General features: G+C 42.3%; 2 protein-coding genes across 2 annotated transcripts; both read right to left on the bottom strand.

Annotated features, from left to right (window-relative positions):
• Nucleotides 1-320: 320 nt before the first annotated feature.
• On the bottom strand, nucleotides 321-12,083 carry cratb (carnitine O-acetyltransferase b). Its single transcript, XM_079232142.1, has 15 exons — nucleotides 12,016-12,083; nucleotides 11,432-11,656; nucleotides 9,431-9,549; nucleotides 8,818-8,871; nucleotides 7,320-7,485; nucleotides 6,730-6,904; nucleotides 6,363-6,453; nucleotides 5,669-5,756; nucleotides 5,475-5,575; nucleotides 4,873-4,992; nucleotides 4,041-4,163; nucleotides 2,965-3,100; nucleotides 2,783-2,845; nucleotides 2,555-2,692; nucleotides 321-1,209 (listed from the first exon to the last, which is right to left on the bottom strand). Exons 1-15 carry the CDS (start codon nucleotides 12,064-12,066, stop codon nucleotides 1,006-1,008), a joined length of 1,854 nt encoding a protein of 617 aa, XP_079088268.1. The 5' UTR covers nucleotides 12,067-12,083; the 3' UTR covers nucleotides 321-1,005.
• An 11,721-nt stretch (nucleotides 12,084-23,804) lies between these two features.
• On the bottom strand, nucleotides 23,805-26,653 carry nrm (nurim; the record flags this gene model as incomplete). Its single annotated transcript, XM_079231654.1, has 4 exons — nucleotides 23,805-24,924; nucleotides 25,452-25,628; nucleotides 25,737-25,930; nucleotides 26,503-26,653. The coding sequence occupies 4 exons, from the start codon at nucleotides 26,651-26,653 to the stop codon at nucleotides 24,643-24,645; spliced, it is 804 nt and encodes a 267-aa protein (XP_079087780.1). The 3' UTR covers nucleotides 23,805-24,642.
• Nucleotides 26,654-27,094: the final 441 nt, after the last annotated feature.

Genomic DNA, 27,094 nt, shown 5'->3' on the forward strand with positions numbered 1-27,094 from the left:
GATCATTAACGCAGAAGGAATGAAAGAGACCATGGAAACTGAATAAATTAACCACAGTCAGTATATCATTACAATGATTCCTATGAGATATTAAATGGTGGGTTGACAATTTGTTCAGGTGTCAGGTGCCTTTATGTATAGTGAGACAGGGTGTGCTTGCTTATTATCCTGGCTGTTAAAAGATATTTTCTAATGCAATCTCAGAGTAACCGGCGACAAGAAAGATTAGCACAACGTTCACATGGTTTCCTGCATAGTTGAAAAATCTCACTGATACTCACACTCTCAATCACACAGACACAAAGCACTAAAACGAGGTATCATGTGATGGCAGGTTTTATTAACCAGTCCTGCAGGTTGAGAGCAGAACAACACCCAAAAGCCTCCCGACATTCATTTCAACATACAGCAAGTAAACCCTGAAGTCGCTCGACAGAAAAGGGACAAAAGCACCAGTCATGTCTTTGCAGTTTTCACCATAATAACCAGCCTTCTGGCTTTTGGTCCATTTCAAACAAACATACACAATCAATGGTTTCCAGAAATGATTGTCAATTAACTGCTGGCAGTGAAAAAGAAACATGCATTCTCAATATAGGGCACTAGAAAGGCTACCGTTTATCCCGTGACTTGTAAAAGGAGTGGAGTCAGTTTCAACACATGCTTTGGCTTGTTCTGATGGAGTGTCAGGTTGACTTTGTTTTGCTTTCACATCAGACATATTGCTGCATCCACGGTAGCAAATATAATTTAGCGTGCTTGCTCAGCTCTAGCTAGAAAATGAAAGTGATTTATTGCTCCATCAAAAGATATAAAAAGCATCAAAAGCACCATAGCGACACATGCACATTCTGCAAAACTTGCTCAGATTTAAGCGCTCTAGTTGAAGCGTTGCATGCACAGAAAAACATCCAAACCTCATCATGACTTCTACAAAATGTTGTTTTTAGAAAATAACATATATTTTTCCGTGTGTATCTTGTTGGATGTACTACAGGAGCAGCTCTACACAGTAGGCTGCAGTAGCTCCTGGAGCTGACCCAAAGTGTCTTTCAGGGTGAGCGCCAACGTTTCTGCATGCGTCTCCTCGCAGCAGTTGAAGGCGGTGATGGAGAAGTGGACGTGGTCTGCCTGGGGGTTGTAGCAAATGGCGTAACCGTCAGGAACGAGGGGCCCGAAACACATCACGCTGTCTGTGTTCGCTGGCACCTGAAGGGGCAGGAGTGAGGATTAACAAGAGATAAGGTATCAAGAGAAAGAAAGCTACACCTGCCCAAATATAATCTAGAAACTAAGACTTTGGCTGAAAACATACCACAACAAGGATTTCCTGATATTTATATATATATATATATATATATATATATATATAAGTTTAGTTTACTTGGATGCATTAATTTGCATTTTAAAAAGTCAACTATTAGACTAATAGATGGACAGACAATTAATACAAGCTAATTTTCAAGACATGGTACCACATATTTGCCATTTGTTTTTCCCCCAGTGTGAAGATGTCCTGCTTTTTCTTATATAATAAATGCTGAGTATTTTGGGGTTCAAACAAGCTTTTGAATAAGTCAATTTAGGCTGTGGGGACTTGTAATTGGCATAAAAAATAAATTCAGGTCATAGACCAAATGAAAACCCCATTAATTAATTTATTTTCAGTGAGTCAACAGAAAATAAGCAACAATTCACTACCATTTTAGTACCTAGTTAGACCAATGAAAAATGTTGGTCTGTCTGCTTCATATATTTGACTTTCCTCTTGTTGCCATACCATTAAATACCACACACTATTCACAATATAAGGATTAAAGGGATAAAACCCCTCTCAAAGTGGGTTACAGTAAGTGGGCCAAAAGCAGTTCAAATTACGTCAAAGCAGACCTATACTTGTGTCCTTGATATCACAAGATTTGAGAAAACCTGACCTAATCTTTTACTAATTAATCTATTTGTGTTGACTCATGGAGTCATTATTCACTGCTCTGTATGTAAATTACACATCTAGATTGGATAGTGTGAAAAGGTGCAATTTCCCCACTGTGAGAGTGATAAAGGATTATTTTATCTTATTAGAGAAAAGTGTTGATTTTGATCAAGCAGGATGAATTCAGAGGAAATCACAAACTCACATTACACACACACACAAAAACACACACACACACACACACACACACACACACACACACACTGTAAATGGATAATATCCAAAATGTGAAACTAGGACCATAAAAACCACATGAGTTTCTGCTGTCAAAAACATAATTGCTGTACAATTCTGAATGTCATCATAAAAACAGAAGATAAGCAACGTGATTGCTGGAAACTCCCAAATTCTATTTTGTTGCCAGTAAATGCTCCACGTCAAGAGAACAGCATCACGAGCTCCAGAACAACAGGAAGCCGCTGATCACCTGCTAAGAGATCCCTTTCGATTCACAATATCGGCAAACAAAAAGAAAAAGATCCCACTTCCTGTTGCGCTACACGAGTGTCAAATCTTGTGAAACAAACCGGCAGAGACACACTTTATCGCGCAGAAACACACCTGACCCGTTCGGAGTTTCCAGTGTGTTGCGAGGCCGTACGCTGTATCCATGAAGACTTTGGGGATGCTCAGTCCTTCCTCAATGGCCTGCAGCTTGAGCCCCAGCAGGTGGAGGTCAATGCCGTGCCCTTGAAGTACCTGACCAGAGCAGGTAAAAAGACGATGTTAAAGTTAATCCATCCATCCAGTTAATAACGGATGACAAAATAAAGTTGACTTGTTATTTACCTTATTAGTCTGAGCTGTGTAGGCATCAACAGCTTCTCTGAACAGTTGTAGCTTTGCCTCTTGCTGCAAAAAAAAACAAAAACACACTGATTACATTTCTCCTTGCGATTAAACCACCTGAAAGCAAACAGAGAATGAATCCTTCGTTAGCCACGGCGGAACAATTCGCTGGCGCTTCTCACCGTTACGGACGGATCGTCAAATGCAAGAATGAACTTGAGCGTCTGAGTCGACGGCGAGCGGATATATTCTGTCCTCCCTCCTCGAAACATCCTCTGGGAGGCGATATCACAGGCAGGACAGACCTCATTGTGAACTCTAAAACAAGGAGGAACAAAAAGGAATGCAAGTCAAACAACGTAAACGTGGATCATTTCAATCTTTTAATCTCCAATGCATGTTCCAGGACAAAGCGCACAGAAATGAATAACCTAAACTCAAGAATCAATCATTTACTGCCATATCAACCGCAGTTGATTATGAATTTGGTTTGGTGCACTCAACAACAAAACACAAGATGGCAGCACACACACAACTACCTTGTGGTATTATGCCTCAGCAAACCAGTCAAGTTACAGTTTACTTCCATCTTAATCCAAAACGTCATCACTTTACCGGTCATCCTATCGTTATAATTTGTTTAAAATTTTAATAATTAGCCTATGAATTCTTCAGTTCTGGCCAAAAATGTTCTGTGTAAGGTCACAGTGACCTTGGACTCAAGTATCAATTGATTTGTCAAAGTAGACCTTTCAGTCCAAGTTGAAGAAATTCCAGGTGTTACCGAGGCGATAAATGGGACAGAAGACCGTTCCTAGGTCCATGCTAACATAAGATCTAAGTTTGAGCAATAGTTCCCATAATGCTTTAGTGGATTTAAACAGGAAGTAGACTGTTGCCAAAGGTTCATCTACAATTTTTTTTCTTTTCTTTCTATGATCTCAAGCAGATTTATGGACATTTTACTTGCAGTTTATTCAGCGTGTTTTTTTATGTGCTCTAAATAACGTGATTTGGTTTTATACCATCTCATTTATTTAACTGTGTTTGTCGTTTTATGGGTGAGATAAATTACCTGCCATGGAGGGACAATTACATTTGTTCTATTCTAAGTGACGTATAACTGGATAAGCAGGCTGAGGAATATCTAAAGTAGGTGACAATAAAAATAGTGAGAGATTGTAAAGATGGATCGTCCTTGTGATGCAAACAATAAAAATAAAACTTTGTTTTGAATCTGCTGAAGTCAGTAACTGACCTGTAGTAGGCGAGCTGCAGGGCGACCTGGATGAAGGAGTTAGGACTCAGGTTGTGCTGCTTGGGAAGCTCCTTACCGAACTTCTTGAAGTTGAACACGTTCACGTCGAGGTCGTTGATCAGTCTGCAGAAAATCGTGTAAAAAAAGTGTATTATTTTTCCGAGCTTTGTTTTCTAGCTTTTTGTTCACATCTCATGGCTTTCTTCTTTGAATGAAAGGTTTCATCCTGTCAAATACACAAGATGTGATAAAAAAGCCCATTCACTGAAGAAGGTTGTGAGATCTGGCCAAAAGCTCCCAAGGTCAAGAATGACCCTCTATGTTCAGAATGTGTATATTTTGCCCTCATTTTAATATAAAATCAATTACACCTGAATAGAACAGTTGACAATATACATCGATAAACACTTTTAATATATATATATATATATATCAAGGTATTTTGAGCAGGGGCACCATCCGTCCAGCTCAAATCCACAGAGCATGAAGAAAAAGCTTTATTCCTGGACTAGATCTTGGCTACTGGATAATTTAAGGCTACTCTGAAATGGTACAAATGCTTGTGGGAAAGACCTGAATGACAATAACGACTTCTAAAACCTCTGTCAAAGTCAAGGTTGCACTCAGAGATGATAAACATGTTTGCACTCCTGTGGCTTTCTTCCGGGCCAAGTTCACTTCAGCTGCGTTAGTTTTTTAGGCTAAAGCAAACGTCTCGCCTACTCTGTGCACAGCGAGGCCATTCTTCTCTTATCACGACGAGTAGTCTGCAGAGACTACATTTACACGGGAAGACACCACACTGTTCAGGAGAATATATGGGGGAACGTACATGTCGAGGTTCTGCTTGGCGTGCTCTATGTCCCTCTTAATCTCTCGGTCTATGCGAAAGTAAAGCTTCTTGGGCATCGGTAGAGGGACCAGTGGCGCCCTCTTTGGGTCCGGTTTCTCACTGCAGTCAAGAAAACACAACATTATTTTCCACCCGATTATTATGGTCCATTTTAAATATGCTGCGTCACTAGTGGGAATCACGGTGCAAATGAGTGTGGAAACGTCTCATGTTGTGGTTACAGTCAAAATATATAAAGATATCCATGTGTTATTGAACACAGACCGTCAGTACAAATTACATTTTGGTGTTTAGACTGAGTGTAAAGACGAACAAGATTATCAAAGCAATTTAGGTTAAGTCGAGGAAAGAAAAGGAAAATCTAAGTAAAGCTGCATACCAATACCGCCAATGTAAATTAAATACAAATTTGGTCCTGCTTAAAATACTATGAGATGTATACAACCCGTGTGATTTTACGGTTTATGTATATAAATAGATGCTGTTGTGGTTTAACAACATTGAATCCAGTTAAAGCAGCACGTTTTGAAGTGTGCATCAGGATATGATGATGTCTCTCCTGTCCAACCCTTAAATCTCACCAGTACTCGAGGATATGATGCAGCAGTGTTGCTATGGGTGGACCCTCAGCTGTGGCGGCTTCATACAGAAGGCCCCAGGAGCCGTCCTCGCCCACCACAAACTATTCAAACAAACACACAGACCACAGTAACTGCTGCATCAGTCGGTCCCGTGTCGTCTCCCATCGTCCTGTGAGAAAATCGCTGCTGCTCACCTGCAGCGTTTTATCAAACCAGCGGTTGCCGCTGTTGGAGAACGTCCCGCCTCCATGCAGAACCTGTGCTGCCTTACGGCTGGCATACCTGTCAATCAAAGTTGTAACAAACAAAATCATCACACTGAGAACAAGATCAAGTGGTAAGTACATTTACTCAGGCGCCGTACTTCAGCCCAGTTTTGAGGTACTTTGGGTATTTCCAATTTTAGAGACAAATTGTACTTTTTTACTCCATTACATTTATTTGTCATCTATTGTTAATAGTTATTTTTTCCACAAAATAACAAATTACATGCTTTTATGATTTGATGCTCTAGTTATTATTACACTGCCATTCTGCATAATGAGTGCTCTTACTTTTGATACTTTCAGTACATTTTGCTGATAGTTAAGGCAACATTTATGATTCAGGACTTTTAAAAAAAAAAAAGAAAAACAATTCAAGACCGACATTTAAATCGGAGTGTCTGACAGTCTAAATAACAAGCTTCCAACAAGCAGCAACGACATTTCAAATGGAGGAAGTTACAAATTTACATTTTGCTTGAAAACCAAAAGTCAACACAATGATATCTGAGCACACACAGGATTGTGCAACATATTTAGCAAACACAGAAATACCCGAGCGTGGCTTACGAGGACGGAGAGAAAGAGTTAGAGTTGTAGGTTGTTTGTGTGAGTGTGTGCGTACTTTTCATCCGATATCCTCATGACCGGAGAATCCAGACACAAGGAGAAAAGTCCCGTCTCTATCAGTCCCACGGATTCCTTGTTTAGTTTATCTGAGTCACAAAAAGGAGAAGCAGAGTATTTTTTAATCAAATTTGGTGCCATACTGTATATAAAATTGGCACACAATAAAGCCAGTTTGATCAATAAATAAATATAAAAACATGGAAGCTGAACTACATTTATCGTTTTACCTACATTTTCATAACGTCCTTTCTTAAGCAGGTTTCACTGCTGAGATTAAATGGAACACTTGAAAATGATGTTGGGTTTAAAAAAAAAAAAATACAAATTATAACAGTGTATATATATATTATTTTTGTATTTACCCCTCAGTAGCCGGTCGTAGGCCTGTCCCCAGGTGTGACGGTGCTCGCTGGTCAGGATGCCCATCGGCTCTTTGTCCGTCTTCCAGGACTGAGACCTGATCCTCAACAGCTGGCTGTGGATCTGACTCTCCGTCATGCGGGAGCCGTCGCTGTTGTAAACCTCCAGCTGGAAGAACTAGTAGAAAAAAAAAAGAAAAAAAAAAAGAGGCCATCTTCTTCACATCCGTGTGTTTACCGTCTCCATAGACCGTTTGATGAGGCGCACGAGGGGCGATGCTTTCTATGTTGCTTTGGTGTCACATGAACTAAACAGTCCTCCACACAAACAGTTAGGGCTTATTTGCTTTACAAGATACAGACTGCATGTGTTGAGTTCAGTTAGCATTATCAAAAAATCAATCTGTAACTATTTTAATAATCCCTTTTTAAAAGGGATTTAAAAGTTAAAAAAAACAAAACAAAAAAAACAGGTGTGACTGCACAAGACTCAACATGCCTGCAATGTCTTGTAATGTGCAATCAAGAGTCAGCAACAGGGAAAAGAGAAAGTATGAATCCGACAGCGCCCTCTGTCGTCAACACATCCCCACCTGGTAGTTCCTGACAACTGTGATGTGAGTCGGCGAGCGCCGGGAGCGGCCGTGGTGGGCGATGTAGTCGTGTTTGGGGCCGGGGATCCTGCAGGAGGAGAAGAGGAGCGGGTAGAGCTCCATGCACAGGGGCTTCCCTCGCACGTTCTCCACCGGCAGATGGCCGCTGACGGGGACGGAGACACGAGAGGGTCGATGTTATTTTTGAAATGGAGTGAAGTAAAAAATAAAAAGCTATATATTTTTCTCTGAATTGTGGTGGAGGACGAGTATTCAAGCATCTGCGTAAATGTCATTAGGTGCATTCAGATACTGTTGTATGTGCATGTGAAAAGCAGCAGGAAGAAGTAGAAGGCAGCCAAAAAATACTTCCGTTTAGCCAGAAGGGTGGGGTTCATTCACACTCACTGATAGCCAACCACTCATAAATATCCTGATGTGGAAAAATAAACGTACTTTTACAACTTATATTTCACCGGCCGGGACAAGGACCACAAGGACCACCCACCCACACACACACACCCACACCCACACCCACAGGTGAGCAGTTGGCTTAGCCGGATACTGTCACAGTGACTGTGGGAAAATGCATTGACACACAGATTGAGATAACAGTCAGGCTCGAGGATACAGCGTTAAAAACAGAAACTAGTGACAGTGACACAGCAGGCTCAAAAGTTACTGTAGCATTTGGTTGACAAATGTTTATATTAATGACAGACTAATGACTGACGCAGGTCATTATTGACTGCTGGTTTCATTTGCTTTTAAAAAAAGGGGATGGAATGTAACTCAGTATGTTTACTTAAGGGCTGCATTTAAGTAGTTTGAGTACTTTAAATGAATAAAGTTAATGTTATGCCACTTTACACTTTTACGACCACCACGAGTGAAATATTGTACTTTTCATGGCATTATTTTCATCTGACAGAGTTTCTTTTCCATGGTGTGCATTAAAAAAAACATGATGCATTGTTCAGTTAACAAAATCTCCTCACGTGATTAGTCGGAAATTGAGTCCTTGAAGTTGTATTTTCTTTGAAAAAGCAAAGTTTAGCAGGAATATTTCAACCCGTCTCTAAAAACAAGTTGATTTAAATGAGAAACGTGCTGAAACATTCTTACTGTACTGCAAAAAAGGGCTTTGTGACTCAATTATAGACAGAAATGTCTATATCTGTATGGTTTTACAGCTCGGCTTTAAATTAGCTCAACCTCAACCAGCTACAACAAAAATGCTGCTTACATATTTATACACAAGTGATACAAATCCTGTGTAAACACATTTACACTTAGAATAGCAAATACGGTTAATGCTTTGAGTACATGTAGCTGATGAGCATAGATTTCACTGGTAAAGAATACTTTTACACTGAGGTATTACTACTCCTACTGAAGTAAAAGATCAGACTACTTTTTCCACCACTGTTCTTATAACACATAACCTCTAAAACATAAAAAAGATTAGCTGACCGATTAAAGTGTCAGTCAAACTTACGTTTTGATTGTGGCCTTGAAGTCCAGGACCGCCGCTATGAGTTTGGATGCGAACCTAAGTGGAGACAAACATGTTGTTTAAATATGCAACACGCTCGGTTGCCATGTTATGACGGAGGAACTGCACTTGAATGCGTACCGCGTGCAACAGATTGTACTTTGTAAGGGCAGCTGCAGTAGGTACTAAAAGTAAAAAGACAAAAGGTGGCGATTTGGAACCCAGCTATAATCCAAATGTTATATTGGGATGTTTAACTTGTTTTGCTTCATGAGAAACTTCCATAGGAATGAACAGGGCGCCTTCATACATCCATGTTGTGTGTCTACTGAAAGTGTTTCCACTGAAAACAGTCCTAGAATAAACACATTGAATTGTGTCTGCTTGGACTGAACTACCAAATGTTTAACTCTCTTCTGAACTGACTGTTCTGGGACTGTATTGGCAAATCAAGTCATTGAATATGAAAATCTACAGGCTCTATTACAAGCGAGTGCTTATCAAAGATTAAAGCATTGGCTATTTTGAGCACGTTTTCAGCATATTTCCTCCCCGGATGTTTTCCTCACTGTGTTGCTGTGGTGTGTAATTTATGTTGTTGTTGTTGTTGACTCACACTAGCTGGCTCCTCCAGCCATTATAATCTCTCCTGGGCAGAGAGATGGCCGGGTTCGAGTGCACAGGCAGCGGCTGTCTGCTTTCCAGGTACGACCACTGCACCCACCAGGGTGCGATCTACACACGCAAACACACAGAGGATTGACAGTCAATACTTCAAAGGGTATAGAGGGAACCAAGTTAAGTTCTATCAAAATACATGTGATATTTGGTCGTGGAGACTGGTGCCAGCTGGACAGATTGTATGCATGACACAGTAGTATAAATTTGATTAATTCATTCATTCATTGTACATTACTGATCCATTATAAAAAAGGAGGTTGTGTTTTCAGTTGGTTTATTTACAAGTTCTCAAAATCCTTAGAAACCTGTTAAAAGGTTTCCATGAAACTTACATTTTAAGAAATTACTGGATTTATTTGAATGAAAGAAATATATAATTGTGTATTATAATTAGGGGTGGGAAAAAAAAAAAAAAGATTCAGCATAGTATCGCGATAGTTTGCGTGGCGATATTGTATCGATACACGGAAGCCAAGTATCGATCTTTTTTTTTTATGTAATCAATTATGGGAGGCATCGGAGAAAGAAATGAGAAATGTGCCGTGTAAATCAAACGTCTGGACTTCCTGTCACTCGTAGCGGCGCTGCTGCACAGCTGCTGCACAGCTGTTGCACGGCGCACAGGACAAAGTCCGCGACACGGCGCTGGTCAAAGACGTTCACTCAAGCATGAATCAAACTGGCGGCTGGTGCTCTCGTAGCGCTGGAAGCGGCCGGTGTTACGGATTAACAGGCGGCCGTGTGAACTGGTGACTTCCGGCCGAAAGTCGCCAGTTAACACGGCCGCCTGTTAATCCGTAACACCATCATCCCGACGCAGTTCCTGGAGAAGTAATATTATAAACCCAGTCACGACGGCGTTTGATGCTCCGACCTCTTTGGGATTTCCAGAACAAGTATAACGCAGAAATAGTAGTTATTTTCATGGTGGACGGCAGAAATGGAAACTCTTTGCACGTAGATAAACCACAGAGATAAGCCCCGCCCCCTCTCTGGCACGACAATGCAGACTGTAACACAAGCAGTTCAGTTTGTCAGATGCAACATTTATGAAAGTGTTGGTCAGTTTGTCTGCTTGACAATCACATTTTGCTGCAATAAAAATGATTGAAGTGAGATGAACAGACTGAAAACGTTATCTTCTCAGATACAATATGTTGACAGTTTTCCTTTGGGGACAATTTGCGGTGAAAAAAAAGTGAATAAAATCGCAATACTCAATACATTGCAGAATTGTGATAGTATTGAATTGGGACCCAAGTATCGTGATAAAATCGAATCATGGGACCTCTGGTGATTCCCACCCCTAATTATAATGCAGATCAGGATCCAGGTGCTGACAGTATTTTATAAAATAAATATATGCATGTTTTTCAACCATTTTCCAGTACATTGCCTCTTGTTTTACTTTTTGCTGAATGTTTTTACTGTAAAGCACTTTGTAACTCGTTTTAAAAAGTGCAATACTTCGCCTGTCTCCATTTAATTTGTCCTATTTTTTTTTTTACATTTACTAGATGTTGAGTGCAATATATATGTGAATCTCCGCTCAAATTAAACTGTGTAGTACATCTTTTGGGTTAAATAAATCTGTGCTCTCAAATCACGGTTGTCAGTATTTAGGATTGTGCAACTTTTCTTCTACACAGTTTATGTTGTGAATTTAGATTGTTTTCTTCTTTGGAGCCTCTTTGCTTTGTCCAATACTTAAATCAGCACAGCAACTTAAAATTCAGGCATTTGGAGACAGAGTTGTCCACGAGAAGAGAAGGTAGTTTTTGTGTTTCTTGGCAGCGCTGCTTTGGCCTGATCTCCTGATAGAGACCAGTGCTGTTATACCCACCTACACCACAGCAGCTCCATCTGTGCTTTACACACCCACACACACCCATACACACACTAACGCCTGTCACATTCCCCACACTGAGACACAGACCCAGTTCTTGGTGTGCCTGGCTCTCCTCTCCAGCCCCTTCTGCAGCCGTGCGCCGAGCCCACCCGGGCTGCCGAACTCCTGCACCATCCGGCGGGTGTGGCGGAGCTCCTCCGGGGGCAGCAGGGGCTCCAGGGTGCTCAGGTAGCCCTGCAGGGTCTGGACCAGAGGCGGCACCGGCTGCGGGGGCACGGAGGAGAAGAAACACGGCTCCTGCCTCCACCAGACCTGGAAGGAGAGAGAGAGCAGTTTAAAAAAAAAAAGACCTCCGCAGGACTGAGTATTCATTTATTGCCTCGCAGAATGTAGAGTTGTAGACCACGAAGTGTGAGCACGGTGCTGCAGTAACTCTGCATGTCAGCACGGTGCAACGACTTCCTTGAAAGTTTGACAATAAAAGCAGGACACGACTAGGGCGTATCGAAAATAGGAAGTGTGGAAGATATGACATGAGGAAACATGTTTAGGTGCCTGCCATTCGCTGAACAGCCTCGTTAATAAACACACTGCCAGAAAGAATACAGGACAACATGTCGAGACTTTTTAAGACGCTTTAGTTTGACTCTAAAATCCGAAAAGCAGCTCACCCGAGACAGCCATGCCCTGCAGGTTCCTGGTTGGATTGTCCTCACAATCATGTTTCCTTACAACCAGAAATCCACTACGTGTCGCATATAAGTGACACAACGAGCCTCTTTTTAGCGTTATATTCTGTCAACTTTTTGGAGCGCGCAATGTCTTCGCAGAAGGACAAGTGGGCCCTGCTACTACTTCTTCTTCATGGTCGACGTAGATGAGAGAGTCGTCGTCGCTCCACGGCTCCTAGTTTGAAAACATCAGTGCACGCGGTGAAAGTCAGTCCCTCGCCGTCTTTTGTTTTGTTCCCTCGAACTGCGTGAGCGTGCAGAGAATCACGTACTGGACCCAATTACCCGACAAGTCCGCACACGTGTTGACGTAAAACTCTTTCTGTAAACAGCTACGTCACCGAGACGCGATACCTCGTGTGCAATACCGCATCTCACCGCAGAGTGTCGCTGTTACAACTCACGATGATGAGTGCAGTTTAGGGGTTTCCTTGCGTTTCCCACGAAAAACCATGGTGGAGGAAGTAGTCTGATCCGTTGGTAAAAATATACAAGCAGGACAATGTACTCCAATTCAAAGTAAAACATACTCCAGCCCTGTGAATGTTGTACTTTTATATTGTATATGCTCATTAATCAACAGAAAAGTGGTGACAAATAGCCTGAGTTAGCCTTATTTTCACCCGTTATCTCTGTTGAAAAAATAAAACAACATATTATATCATGTGAACATGTTCAAGGGAACATCTTAACAAGAACAATGCAAGAGTTCCAGAAGACAAAAGCTAACAAAAGGTGTAAGTACACAAGACATCTTTTCTCTCTGGTGTAATCTGCTTATTTTAACATATATATATATATATATATATATATATATATATATATATATATATATATATATATATATATATATATATAAATTGTCTTCAGAAAAAAATGGGAATTTGAATGTCTTTTCCAGGACTGTTGAGGAAGATCATGTGATACAAGAGAACATTGCAGTAAGCATTTTTAAAAGCTTGTTTGCAAGCTCAATAATTAACTTCTCATTCAGTATTTTTCATACATATAGAATACTTTCACTAAAATCATTTATCAAAAGGACACAAAGCAATGGAAAACTTTACTTTCTGTACATAGTATTATTAAGAAATAAAACAGAGGGCAAACTATTGTCAGTGTATTATATTTATTCTCTTGAAGCCAGCTTCTTTAATAACCAACATAGAAAAAAAAATAATTAGCACAGAATTTGCATCTTTTTTTCACCAATTAAAATATGAACTTACAAACAAGGACATATATATTGTATCATAAACGTAGTACAGCCAAAAGTCAGATAGCAGTTAATCTGCTAACTCCTGATGTTTTTAACTCAACACAATTTAACTCAACACTCACACAGGTCTCTCCACTTCCACATGACAAAAGAAACAACAAAATAATGCCTTTATTTATATTCATACACATTAACTGGACTGTTAGGAGTTGTCATTGTGAACAGTAATGCTCATGTAAACCCCACACAAGACACAGACCTCTAAACATTGTCCTGCACACATTGCACCACCCCTGTTCCTGCAATGGCCAACACCCACTGAGAAGAGGTTTTACCAAAAAGGCTTCAGACAAGAAAAATCAAATATCTCTATAAACTGATCTTCATATCATCTCTATGGGCAAATCCAGCAGGCACATGAAACCAGATGATATAAACGTCACTCTTATGTGCTGAGGCAGATTTCAATATAGAAGGTAATTAACATAAAATAAACTATAAAATATATTAACGAAAAAATGTAATCTTATCTTTATATTGCATAGACAAGTGATCCTTTAGTAGCCGACAGAGCACACCTGAGGGTCTTTTATCGTACTTATACATTCACAATTGCCCCTCAATTTCCCTGAAAATATAACCAGGTGAAATACTTTCCCCGGTAATCACAATTATGTTCAACTGCATGAAATCAAACTGTCATGTTCATTTCTTCCAAAACACTCATTCAATCTAATACTAGATAAAAACAAAACGCCATAAGGATTACAAACACTCACTTCAACAATTCAGATTAAACAAAACAGTAAAAATCAGCATGTGATATTGCTCAACAAAGTGTTGGTGATCTCGTCAAATGGGCAATTTTGGCGGAGGTGACTGGCTTCTACCGAGGACAAGACTCATCTGGAACACAGAGAGATGGAAGGTAAGTATGTGACTCGAGGATTTCTATTCCACTTGATATTTAGAGCTGACTTCTTCCCATTCACCAACACTGACATGTATGGCTTCTTGAGGACCAAACATGCAATCAAACCATTCCATTCGCTCTCTAAAAACATACTTTTTTATTTTTTTACCAAACTTACATATACCATTGCTGCGTTTAAAACCAACATGTGGATTTTTTAGAATGTAATTCTTCCCAATGCTAGATTTGCCAAATCTGCTAACCAGTCACCATTTGGAAAAACTTTAGACAGAAGGCTGGCGTAATTCAAGATTTTTCCTTCCATGAAGACACAAAACACCAAGCTCTCTCAACAGCGACGTCAGACTGGCTTTTATGAAAACAGAGAGCCTCAGAGTCTAAAATGGAGGAAGCTTTGGTGGAGTATAAATTGTGTTGCACAATCAACTAAAACAATAAAAGAGGAATAGTCTGCAGGCAGCTTTGAGACAGGAGTCAATGGTATGAACACCTATTGAATAAACTGTGAACTTATTGTTTTGTTAGCATCCAAAGTAAAAACACATTCCAAGTGACATTTAGTATTTGAGTATTTGTGACATGTGGGATTGACTCAAAATAAAAACTACAATGCCCTTGTTCCTCATAGTGAAAGAACATGTCACCCAGAACAACTCATTTATGTGTCGATAAAGAGCGCTACGGTACAGAGAAATAAACTAAATCAGACTTTGGCTTCACAAGAAATAAAAATGAGTCATTGTGGATTTTTGTATTTTCTTGGGATATGCCGACAGTAGGAAAGTTATACAGTACAATAATGACAACATATTATTACAGGAAAGTTCAACACAGTGATCAGGAATAGCCAAAACATTCTGAACCCAAAGTCTCACTCATTACACGTTGTGTTTCTTGAGAAGGGGGTGACACTGACCCACTCTTAGGCCTCCTCCCGTCACAATCCTTGGGCTTTTGGAGACAATCGCTTTGGAGACAATCGCTACTCCCTCCACTTCCGCCTCCTCCTCCTGCACCTCCTCTCCCTGCAGCCTCTCCATCCTCCACAGGTCGTGAGGGAAGGGGGTACATGTCAGCATGGAGGTCTCTGATGGGTACTCACACACCTGCTCCAGCTGGTCCTCGTCGAAACACACCTTTGCCTGTAAACATGAGTAGAAGAAAGGATTATTTTTACATTTGTTTAAATCATTGCAGGTCTTTTATTTCTTGCCTTGTGTGAAACAAACTTGGTTGCTTTAGAAAAACGCTGGCTCAGCAGATGGTACACAAGGAAAATATCTGACATCCACTCACAAGAGGTATAAATGCTTCTATTAATATGTGTACCATTTGGAAACAAAGTTCTCCATCATTGCATGTTTTGTGTTTATATTCTGTCGTGAGTAGAGGCAGCTTCGAGTGTCTCTACTGTCATCTATTGATTGAAGGTGAAATGGCATAAAGACTGTTTAAACACAGAGGGGCAACTTGAGTTCAAGCAAGACTTTTATTTATCAAAGACTAAGGAAAATGGAAGGAAAGTATGTCGACCAAGTTAGTAAGCTGGTTCAAACATGTACCCATTATACAATGGAACTATACAGCTTAGAAATCAAAACAAAGTATTGCAGGAAATAAAATGAATAACAAGTCAGAATAAAAATGCCCCTTTTTGCCTCTGACAAGCAACTGAATTTACCCTCTGACCTGTGCCTGCATGGTCAAATGTAAACGCAGCTTTGAGGCGCTGAAGAGTCTCCGTCAGATGTTTGTCCTGACAGCATGCGGCTTAGCGCAGTAGAAATACTCCCTCTGGAGAGTATTTACTGTCTTAACACTTCATGCACTCAAGTATTTGTTATTCAGGGACAGAAACTGAGCTTATTCACAACAAGCGTTGGAAAGGGGAACGAGGCTCCATCGTCTTTGCCTGGACTGACGGTTATTTGCGTGGAGTTTATTTACTCTCGTGTCAACAGGAAAACAGCAAATCCACGGTGTGTCTTATAGGAACAGCCGACATGTGCACCCTATAGATACTCCCATAGGTGCAGACAGGATCTGGATGGGGCCTGAAACGACCAAACGCCACACTGTACACATCATTACGAATTACCGCTGCTTCACCTTGACAGCGGCTGTCTGCAGAGTGGTGCAGATAATAGCGCTGCATTAGAGATGCCCGACCAATCATGCTAAGGCACGAGAGGCTAATCCTCCCTCCATGAACCCGATTAACCTAACTAACACAGCAGGACAGCAGAGGCACCGGTCGAGAGACAGAAACTGGGAGAGCAGGAGAATAAGAGGGACGTTTTCCTAAGCAGGAAGTTAATATCTACATCAATATTTGACCACACTTCTTCACAGGTTCAATAGTGCTTGTTGTTAAAGTGTCTGGATGTTAAAGTGTCTATTTGGTTCAGAGCAATATTTAAATAAGACTGGCCCCCAATTTATCCTGATATAGTTCAAGCATTTGTTTTAAACAAAAAAGATGTAACATTAATTAATAACTAAAATTGTGACCAAAATATAAGACCCATTTTTAAAAACCAAACAAGAAAAAAAAGCCATATTTTTTATTTCGAGAGTCTTAATCAAGCATGCATATCAAGAGGAAAATAAAGAAGGAGGAGCAGGCAGGTTGCTCCCCACTGTGACATGATGCCGTGGGTTCAGATGGGGGAGGGAAGGAGGCCTGACGTCAAACAGTCTGAAGGGCATCAACGAGAGAGCGACAGGTGGTCACAGAATCAGTGGTCACTCGCTGCAGCTAAAGCGGACTTTGCTTATAAATAAATGATTGTTTACTTCATTAGAGGTCTCAGTCACGGGCCAACCGAGAGCTGGAGAAAGTCATATGCAGAGAAGAGCACCAAACCCTAGTTTCTCTTTCACTCTTTGTTGATTAGTCAAGTCGTTTGAAACAGATGATTTAGTGTCCGAGTTGCATTTAGAGATTTAAAAGAGAACCCTGCGTCACTTCCTCGTGTCGATCGGCGTCCCTCGTTTAGAGGAAGTGGAGAAGATTGAAAGAGGAAGTGAGCAAAAACATGCAGTGTGACCGTGAGTTTCTGTGAGACAAAACAAGAAGCCTATAAATAATAATAATATATAATCGCCTATAATCCTCTCAGTATCTTCAGTGTCATCTTTTGAGACCACCATTAAGTTACTTCACATCTTTCTGTTACACTTATTTCCCACATCAAACTAAGAGTTGGCGGCATACTGACAGTAACACTCGTGCAGTGGAGCGCCAGCGTGGTTAACAGTTTGCCAAGATTCCAGCCTAACAAACCAAATCCCCGCTAGGAAACAGCCAAGAAGATACAAAGAGAGAATTGTCTGAGAGGAAGGGAGGGCTGACTCAACAGAAAACGGCATAATTTGTGCGAGGGAACGAGGAAGCAGTCTGCAACACACGCAGACTGAAGGGAAATTGCCAGCAGTTTTTTTTACATGGGAAAAAATTATCTATATATATATATATATATATATATATATATATATATATATATATATATATATATATATATATGAATACAAATTCTAAAATACACAAATACAGTCATCCCCACAAGGTGCTAAGAAAGAATAGACAAAAAGATTATTTCTGCTCGGCTTCACAGAAAGTCCTAATATGACCTTTAACTCCAGTGAGATTTGTTTGTAGTTTGAGTCGAGGCTGCTCAGACTGAAATACTGTACATATCTCTGTTGTTCTTTGCATGCATCCACAGAATCAAGCCTGTGATGTCAGGTTGGCAGACAAAACCTCAGTGTGGTTTCCTACTAACTGTTTTATCTCCACTGAAGCCTGCAAACTTTCTGCAGATGCTTAAAAAATACAAAAGGGTGCTAAATTAAACAATTTTTAATTACTTTGCACTTATGAGTATCTTCATTTTAGCAAACAAAGCAACAAGCAGCTTACTTTGACCGTCTCTTTGTGGTTTTGTATGTCAATAATAAACTATAGATGTCTAAAAACAGGTCAGTTTTTCTGCTGTCCACACGTTTGGCTAAAATATGTATGATGAGATCATTATCATGTGGTAAAAGTCAAAAGTCTGCCAAGAATCAGACCTAAGAAGCAAATGGCAAAGCAGGTCCCTCCCGGATTGTATGGCTAAGAATCAAGATGTCGTGCTTGATAAGGCTTTAACCGGCTTAGTCCGTGTCTGTGATCGTACTTCTCAATCAAAAGGGATGTTCTCCAAGAAGAGAGGAGATTCTGTTGCCCTCTAAACAACCTCTTATGAAGTCTGGAAAGCGGCGATCCCTTTTAAAATCAAAGGCCTTCAAATTTGCAGTTTTCTTGCAACATGACATTAAAATGACTGAGAGATGCAGATAAGTTCCTGTCTTGTCTTTGGTGCACTTGCTTGTTTAGTGGACAATAAGTAATTTAGTTTGCATTTAGTTTTACATTTACATCTGAGTGAAAAGCAAAACAACAACAAAAAACACTCACCCTTTTTGGGGTCTCTCGGTTCTTGACCAGACAGGACTTGTCTAGATTCTGATATCCACCAATCACCTCAATCTCCTCCGCCGTGGGGTACTTCTTTTTCACCGGCTCGGCCACAGCGGGGGTCCCCTGGGCCTGCTGCGACGAGGCCTTTGAAAGTTTCGGCCCTACTGCCGTGGTCCCAGTTGTGGGTTCCGTCACTTCTCTGCCAGCAGGCTTCTTTGGGGCGATTGTGATCGTGGCACCTCTCTTCACTTGGCCTCCAGAGGCACTCCTGACGGAGAAGAGCGGGGGCGATGGGGTTAGAGATGGAGAGACACTCGGAGACTGGGAAGGAGATGGGGAGCAAGGGTCGGAGGTCGGGGTCGGGGAGGAGGCCGGAGTCGGGGCGTAATCCGAGGGTTTCAGAGTGTTGTCCGGGGATTGGCTCCTAAGAAGTGAGGGGGCAACGGCGGTAGTTTGCTTAGATTGCTTCAGCTGAGATGTTGGAGAACAGACGCGGCGAGGAGACACATAGAGATTCGATTTAGGCGTTTCCTCATCTTTCTCCAGGGTCTTTTCATCGTCCTTTACCTGCTGCTTTAACACTCCTCTGGAGATGTGATGCCCCTTTGTCTCCCATTCCTTCAGAAGGGTGTTTGGTGAAGTCTTCAGCGCTTCCTGCTCTTTCAGCTGAAACTGCTCTATCTGTCGTTGTATTGTCTGAACCCCGCAAATGTCCTCACTTGAGAATGTTTTGCTGTCCCCGTGCTGTGCGTTGGACATGAGGGGCTTCACTTTAACAAGGTGAACTGATGGGACGTCTACGGTCCTCTCCCTCAGGCACCTCGAGCCAACCTTCTCCAATTTGTAGATCCGGCTCATGGCTACGAGGGAGTTGGTATGAGGCGGTAAAGAGGAGAGAGATTGCACAGGGTCGAGAGGCGATGTGTATTCCTCTACCTCCTCCTCAGAGAGCTCCTTTTCCCCCTCCTCCTCCTCCTGTTCGGCTTCTCTGCTTTCGTGTTGGCTCCGGTGGCGCCTCAGCTCTTCCTCCACATGTTTCACGGGGTCGTCCTCATCCTCAGATATCTGGAAGCTGTCACAGATCACTTCGGAGGCAGCGGTGGCGTACCCGCTTGTCACTTCCTCTCCTCTGATGGCATGCAAGAGTGGGACAGAAACAGGAAGTTGGAGGCAGGTTTTCAACACGCTGACTTCCTGTGTGACGTCAAACGCTGCTGCGTCTTCCTGTCTCCTCTCTGCTTCGCCCAGCTTCCGCATCTGAGCTGCAGTGTCCCACTCTTTCTCTATTTCAGTTCCCCTCTCGTCAACCCCGTCCCCGGCTGCCTCATTGTCGCTTGACTCGGCACCTTCACTCCTGCCGTCACCTTGTGCCTCTCTGCGTCTCAGCTTCACCAGCTCTTTTTGCCTTATTTTCTCTCGCAGGGACTCGATGCGGCTCAGAGGTTTTCCGATTCTCCAGCTATCCCTCCTCTCGACCCCTTGACCTCCTTTCCAGTCTTTCCCCTCGATGCTTTGACCCACAGCCTTTTCTCCCTCTACCATTTCTTCTGCAACGTAAAACACACTTCTGGGGATTTGAATCTCCAGGGGAACAGGAGGGATCCCTGTGGGTGCAATCCTTTTTGGAGATCTGGGGGTTGCATCATTAAGAAATGTTGATCCAATCTCCGGATCTGATCCTTTGGTCATTTCATATGCCGCCTTGTGAGCGCGTTCTCCTTTCTCGTTGGTATAAATAGTTGTGTCTCCTATTTTTTCTATTTTACTTAAAAGCTCCTCCGTGTGGTGGGACAAAACAGAGTGTCCAATGTAAGGTCCTTGTGGCCCTGAACCACTCCACTCTGGCCCTCTGTGGAGGTCTCTAGCCCTATCGGTGACAGCGCAGAGCAGACTGGAGCACTCTGTGAACGCTGAATCGTGACTCTTCAGCAAAGTTTCAGGTGGGATTGTGCGTTCGAATCCCTCTTCCATCCTACAATCTGACACCTTTTTATCACAAACTTGCTCCTCAACCGGTCGCCCCGCCTCTGATTGTTTTTCTACACTCGTCTCCTTTTCTAGACTTCTCTCACCAGTGTGGCGCTTCGCCTCTCTTTCAGCTCTTGCTCTCCCATCCTGCTTGGTTGCAACTTTTCTAGCGAACGAGATTCCTTCTGTGTTTTTGACCGATGCCACCGTGAACCCCGCGTCTCCATCTGCGTCGCTTGCCCTTTCCAAAGCCCTCGTATCAACAGGCTCCACCTTCTTAAATTCGCTCCTGTGTTGGAGGGAGGGACACATTTCTGCTTCATTTCTCCTCTTCACTCCCTTTTCTTCCTCATTTTTTAAACGTCCATCTTTTTGCATTCCAAACCGGTCTTTATCTAAAAGCCGTGTGCACCCCAGTTTGATCTTTGTGATCTCCTTACCTAAGCCTGCGTCGTCGACCCACGGCCCTGCGCTCTTGTCTGAATGCATCCTCTCATAAGTTTTCCTCACATGATAACCATCATCATCTAAACCGTTCTCCTTAGCACAGAGGACACGATCAGAGAAGCTAAATGAGCGTTTCGGTCCACCTTTCAGTGCCATATTCCTCCCGTCTGCCTCATATTGTTGGTCATCTTCGTCTCCTGAGAGTTTTCTCCTCCCAGGCCGGTGGAAATTATCAGAGCTTTTGGATCGAGATGGAGGTTTGGGGTGCTGTCCGAATTTACTCAGCAGCTGGCTGACCCTCCCTCCCTTTTCAACAAACACGTTATCATCCAAGCTGTCCTTCCTGTCGTCTTTAATAACGGTCGCCTGACCCCATGGTCTCTCCCTCTCTTTTTCTCTCAGCCAGGACTTGTCTCTTCTGAGCTCCCTACAAAAACTCTCCCTCCTTCCATCCATGCTGCATTTCATCTCTCCATCCTCTCTCACCGAACCTCTCCTTCCTCTTACTACTTCTGGACTCCTCTCTTCAGGGCTCGCCGAGGGCTTTATGATCAGAACTTCAGAGGCTCGGATCTCGGTGATGCACCCTCCTCCAGCAAGGATCTCCCTCAGGTCCATCTTCATCCCTCTCGTCAGCTGCTGGTCCTCCTCAGGCCTCTCCCTCTCTGCCTCCCTCCATCTAGCCCTTCTCTCATCGCTGCCTTTCCTATCCTGCTCAATGATGATGATGTTGTCGGCTCGGATGGTCCGAAGACAAGGGCCGAGGGGAGAAAACGAACTAGATGGCTGGTCTGTTTCTTTTTCCTCTTCGTCTTTTCTTACTTTGAAGAAATCCCGCTCCCTGGCTGCATCTTTAACGGACTCTTTCCATTGGTTGTTATTCTCTTTTTCTCTTCCTTGACTCCAGTCCCTACTCATCTCTTTTTCCCTTCCCTCACTCACATCTCTGAATCTCTCTATTTTCAGCTCAATTTCTCTTCCTCTTCCCGACTCCCCATCTTGACTCTTGGGGCTGGATTTGTCTTTCTCCTTAATTTCTGGCTCGTTCCCCCATTCTGCATCCCTGCCCTTCCTCCATGCACTCTGCGTGCGAATAAATGGGTTTTCATGGACTGGAACTATAGTTTCTGCAGACACCTGATTCTCTGGTTTGACCTCTCCATCCAGCCATAGCCCTGGATCTGGACTAAGTGACAATTCGCTTTCCAAATTGACCGTCACAAAGCTGTCCGTGTCACTCAGGCCATCAGAAGCAGATCTGACATCCACCTGCAGCAGACAGACGTCTCTCTCCTTTTCCCTGTCACCTAAACTGTCCTGCTTGGCCTTCCTCCGCTGGATGATCCCTCGCTTCCAGGCGGGCATGCTGGCAAACTTCTTCTCCTCCTCTTGCTCTCTCCGCTCTCGCTCCTCCTCCTCTCTCCTCTTTTTCTCCAGCAGGAGTTGCTTCCATTCCGGCAGAGAGGAGACAGACATAGCTGAAAAGGTTTCGAACAACGTTGCTGTTCTTCTTTAAAGCTTCTGGCAATTGTCTGCAAATCAGGAAACAATTGATTAAAATCAATTCTCTCTGCAACCATGCTAAATAGATGTGAACATCACCCACATGTTTAACTTTTGGAAGAGTATATACAACTCCAAACTGCACAATTTAAATATCAATAAACATGCAAATGAATGCAGAATTACACTGTGGAACAACATTTCCAGATCTGTTAAACATTGTATTAAAATAGTATCATAAACTTCATCAAATTAACTTGCAGCGCATCATGCAAATCTCTCTCCGCTTTAGTCTCACATTTATGATGAAAGTGTGAAATCAAACTCACCAAAAAAAGACCCAAAGATATTAGTAGGCCTAGATCCGCTTCGATTTTAAAGTTGTCATTTCCACTTGGCTGGGCGTAATGCGCTCCACTCTTTGACGGAAAAAATAATAATCTCCTTCGCCAATAACTAACAGATTAATCTATGCTGTCAAAACGTCTGTTTTAAAAACAGACGTCAAATCACCCGGCGGCCCGACTGCGCACCAGAGCATGAAACACCTCCGTCGTCGGGATAGTAGTAAATGTTTCCAGCCTTGGAGCGGCTGCCCTGTAATCCGATAATTACATTAAACTCTGTCAGGAGAGTTTAGTGGCACACACCATATTGTCGGACCTGAGAAAAGGCGTTTAGAGAACAGAGCCGTCTGCCCATGCAACAACCCCCCCCACCTCATCTCATCTCATCCCTCCTTCCCGCAGGACTAATTGGAAAAAAAGATGGAGGTGGAGGGGTGTGTGACACGGGCTGCGGTGTCAGCAGGGCAGAGCTCATAGGCAGGAGGTTTGATCCACCTCATTCCATTATGGCATGTATTTTTGTTTTTTATTACTATATTTTCACTCTTAATTTGCATTTTTTTTCAATGTCAGAACCGAACATGCAACTCTACTTCGTATAATGCTTGTTCCACCCACCAAACTGGGACCTTATTTCAACAAAACAAGTGGATATAAAACATAAGCTAATTCACCTGAAAATGCAAAGAAATCCCCATTAAATTATAAAAAAAAATGTTTTTTAAGATTCAATACAATAGTTCAAAGTGAGCTTCCCAAACTCGTGTGATTTGGCCTTTAATACTAATAATACAACACGAATAGACATCTCACACAGCTGCATGCATCTTATTGCGTTTATTCATTCAACATGACAATACTAAAAGTTATTATTGTCATTACAGTGAGGCCACAACGCAGACATCTCATACCAGCATACAATGCATGTTAAATCAAAGATTACAGTACTTTTGAAGTCTGAGAATGAATGACATATTTAGAAGGCAACTTTATTCACTTTGTTCATGACGTTACTGGCCCCAACACAAAATGAAGCACCTGAGGAAATACATTAATAATCTCAGAAAGGCCATTGTTTGCCAAGTGTGAAAAACAAACATGATTTTGTGCTTTTTTTTACAGTGAGATCTCAGTGTAATATTCTTATTCAAGGACAATTAAGACAATTACTAAAAAATGTGTAATGCAAATCTCTCTCTCAGAAAAACAGCATACCTGCAGTTGACACTTTGAATGTAAAGGCCTATTAAAAATATACTATATTATGAATAAAATAAAGAATATTTGACAGGTTTTATTGCAAAACCTTACATTTTTTATAATATCGAATTTGGACACAAAATACAAAACTTTACAATAAGACATCCTATATTCTGATTAAATTTAGGAATCTCTGTTCCTAAATGTATTCAGAATATAGAGCTGTCCTCCAAAATATAAAATAAACATTGTGCTTTCAACTAGTGGAATAAAATCTCCCTTTCTGGAACCACATATACAGTGAAAAGAAAACTTTAAAAAGTAGTGTAAAGTTGAGGTCCTTGAGCAGAAATAGCCAGAGCATCTTATTCAACGCAGCAGATGACCAGGCTCATTGAGAAGTCCGTTTTATAACATTTCAGCTCATTTTAAGACAGCAGTTAGCTTGAGGCTTCACATGACAGCAGGAAGAAGATCTTTTACTTCACTTCTCCTTGTGGTCGCTGGTCTCTGCAACGAGCTGCAGCTTGTGGCTAAGCTGGACGCAGAGGTAGGCTAAATCCTGTTTGTCCAGAGAGTGTGCCAGAGCCAGGTAGGTCGACAGAGTCCCCGCCAGCAGGAGCCTGTCCAGGGACAAGGCCGGCAGGAGCCACAGCACGACGCCTAGCTCAAGGCACACCGGGTGGCGGAGGTGAGATAGGAGTCGCTGGGCGCGAGGTGACTTGTAAGTCAGGGGGTCCCCTAAACCGAGGCAAGTGTAGTAAACCTGAGAGAGAGAAGAGGGTGAGGGTGAGGAGGGTGAGGGTGAGGATGAGAGAGACAAATTAGGTTAAGCAGGCAGTACCGATACCAAGTCAAAGTATTTATGTTTTTCATAACACAGATAACACACTCCCTGCGACACTGAAAGTCTAATCACAATTCAAGAAAACCTTACCCATTTCACTGTGTAAATGTAATTCAATTTTTCTGACACATACTGTATGCATCTCAGTTACGGCAAATAAATCTGTCGGAAACTAATTTGATCATATTGCTGATTATACTGCCAAACCGCCAGCACCTTGAAGTAATTAAGAAGATAATAAAAGCAGTTCTGATAATTTATTTTCCACCTGATGTTTAACGGGGCATCTGGTGCATAGTATACTGCAATCACAACATCCAGTGTTGAATCCACCACCTGTCTTGTATGTCATTCCCCTTCTCGCTTTGTTTCCTTTCAACTGTTTACTCTCACATGAAGGCAGAATTACCTCAAATATTTGTGGAAATGTTATGCTGATAAGCTACCTGCTCGATGCCCAACAGCTCAGGGTAATCAAAGAGCATGAGGATGCTGCAGATTATTGCCCAGCAGAGGAAGTGGAGAATGAAGCAGATCAGAGGGAACCACATACTCCAGGGTGTGTGACGCACCGACCACAGACAGGGGGCGTCAGTCACGGGCTGCCAATAGCGCATGATGATCTAACAAAGAGGGGAAAGAGGGTGATGATGCAGAGTGGTGTAGAAAAACAGCATGTATTATAAATCCCCAAGACATGTTCAACTTGAACGCTGTCTGTGTTGCAGTACCTGGAGTGCCAGTGCTGTGGTGAAGCAGTAAGCCGTCCTGTTCAGGGGCCCCAGCACTGATTGGAGGGCCTGTTTGACGGGTGACCGGGCGAGCAGGCTGTGCTGCATGATGAAGAGAGCCAGCAGCCCCAGATCCACAAGGAGAGACCCGAGGACAGAGCTGTCCTGCAGGGCCACCGACCACGGTATAGAGTCTTAGGTGTGGGGAAATGATGTGAAGAGAAAGGTTACATTTGAAACTGGAATATTGTCATTTATTATGCTTGTATTGAGCATTAAAATACAGTCACTTTGACCTTTCGACCAGCGTGGTTTTCGTAAAACAGTTTACAAAAGACCTTGGAAATATAACATTGCACTCAAAATCAACAACTGAGCTGAGGGGCTGGCAAGAACCAATTCGGACAGAAGAAAAGATGTCGCCCAACGTGGGGCTCGAACCCACGACCCTGAGATTAAGAGTCTCATGCTCTACCGACTGAGCTAGCCGGGCACTGACACCATACGGTCACAATGTGTGTCAAACACTCGCATGAATTAAGATTTCACTTCATTCATAATATTATGTATGAAGCACCGCTATGCTGCTGCTATTGTTATAGCGTTACTGACGCTAAGTAGCGTGATAATAGCCCCGACGTAAGCCCGGACAGGAGCAGCCATCTCCTGTTAACTTAGGGTCCTCTAACAACTCCTCCACTAAAGTTAGCTCGCGCTCACTTCGCATGGTCGGCTGCCAGCAGCAGAGTAACCCACGGAAGCTTACCTCGACAGAGCGTCGTGTCCCCGGTGATGTTGTGGTAAATGGCTCGAAATGATATAAACCGAATAAAGTCTGCGCCGGATATGAAAACAAACGCAGTGCTTAGGAGAGACACGGCGCAGAGAGCGCCACCACGTAGCCCGACTGACGCCATTTCAATCAGCGTTTATCTTCATTAACCAACTGAAGATTCTTCCGGGAGTTTGTGGTAATACCGACTATAGACACACGGTGTCGCCTCTGAGCAGCAGGGAAACGTGCATACAGTAAGTTTACTTGCTGTCAAAGTGGGGTTTTTTTTTCACTGTATATTTGTTTTAATTACAACATCTGCAGATGATTAATTATGACTACCAACCAGGGCAACGTGATAATACATACTGAGGATATTTTAGAATACAGTTCACACGGTTGTTTCCAAAGAATTTGATTTCAACATGAAAATTGTAGCTCACAAAAACAACCAAAGGAAATGAACAAATACAGCAACAAAACAACACTAACAAAATAATGTAAATACAAACCAAATGCTAAAGCATCGAACATTAATATATATATAAAAAATATTGTGGCTCAGATCTTTTATTTAAAATTC

Source organism: Taurulus bubalis (assembly GCF_910589615.1).
Source record: "Taurulus bubalis genome assembly, chromosome: 16".
Taxonomy (NCBI): Eukaryota; Metazoa; Chordata; class Actinopteri; order Perciformes; family Cottidae; genus Taurulus; species Taurulus bubalis.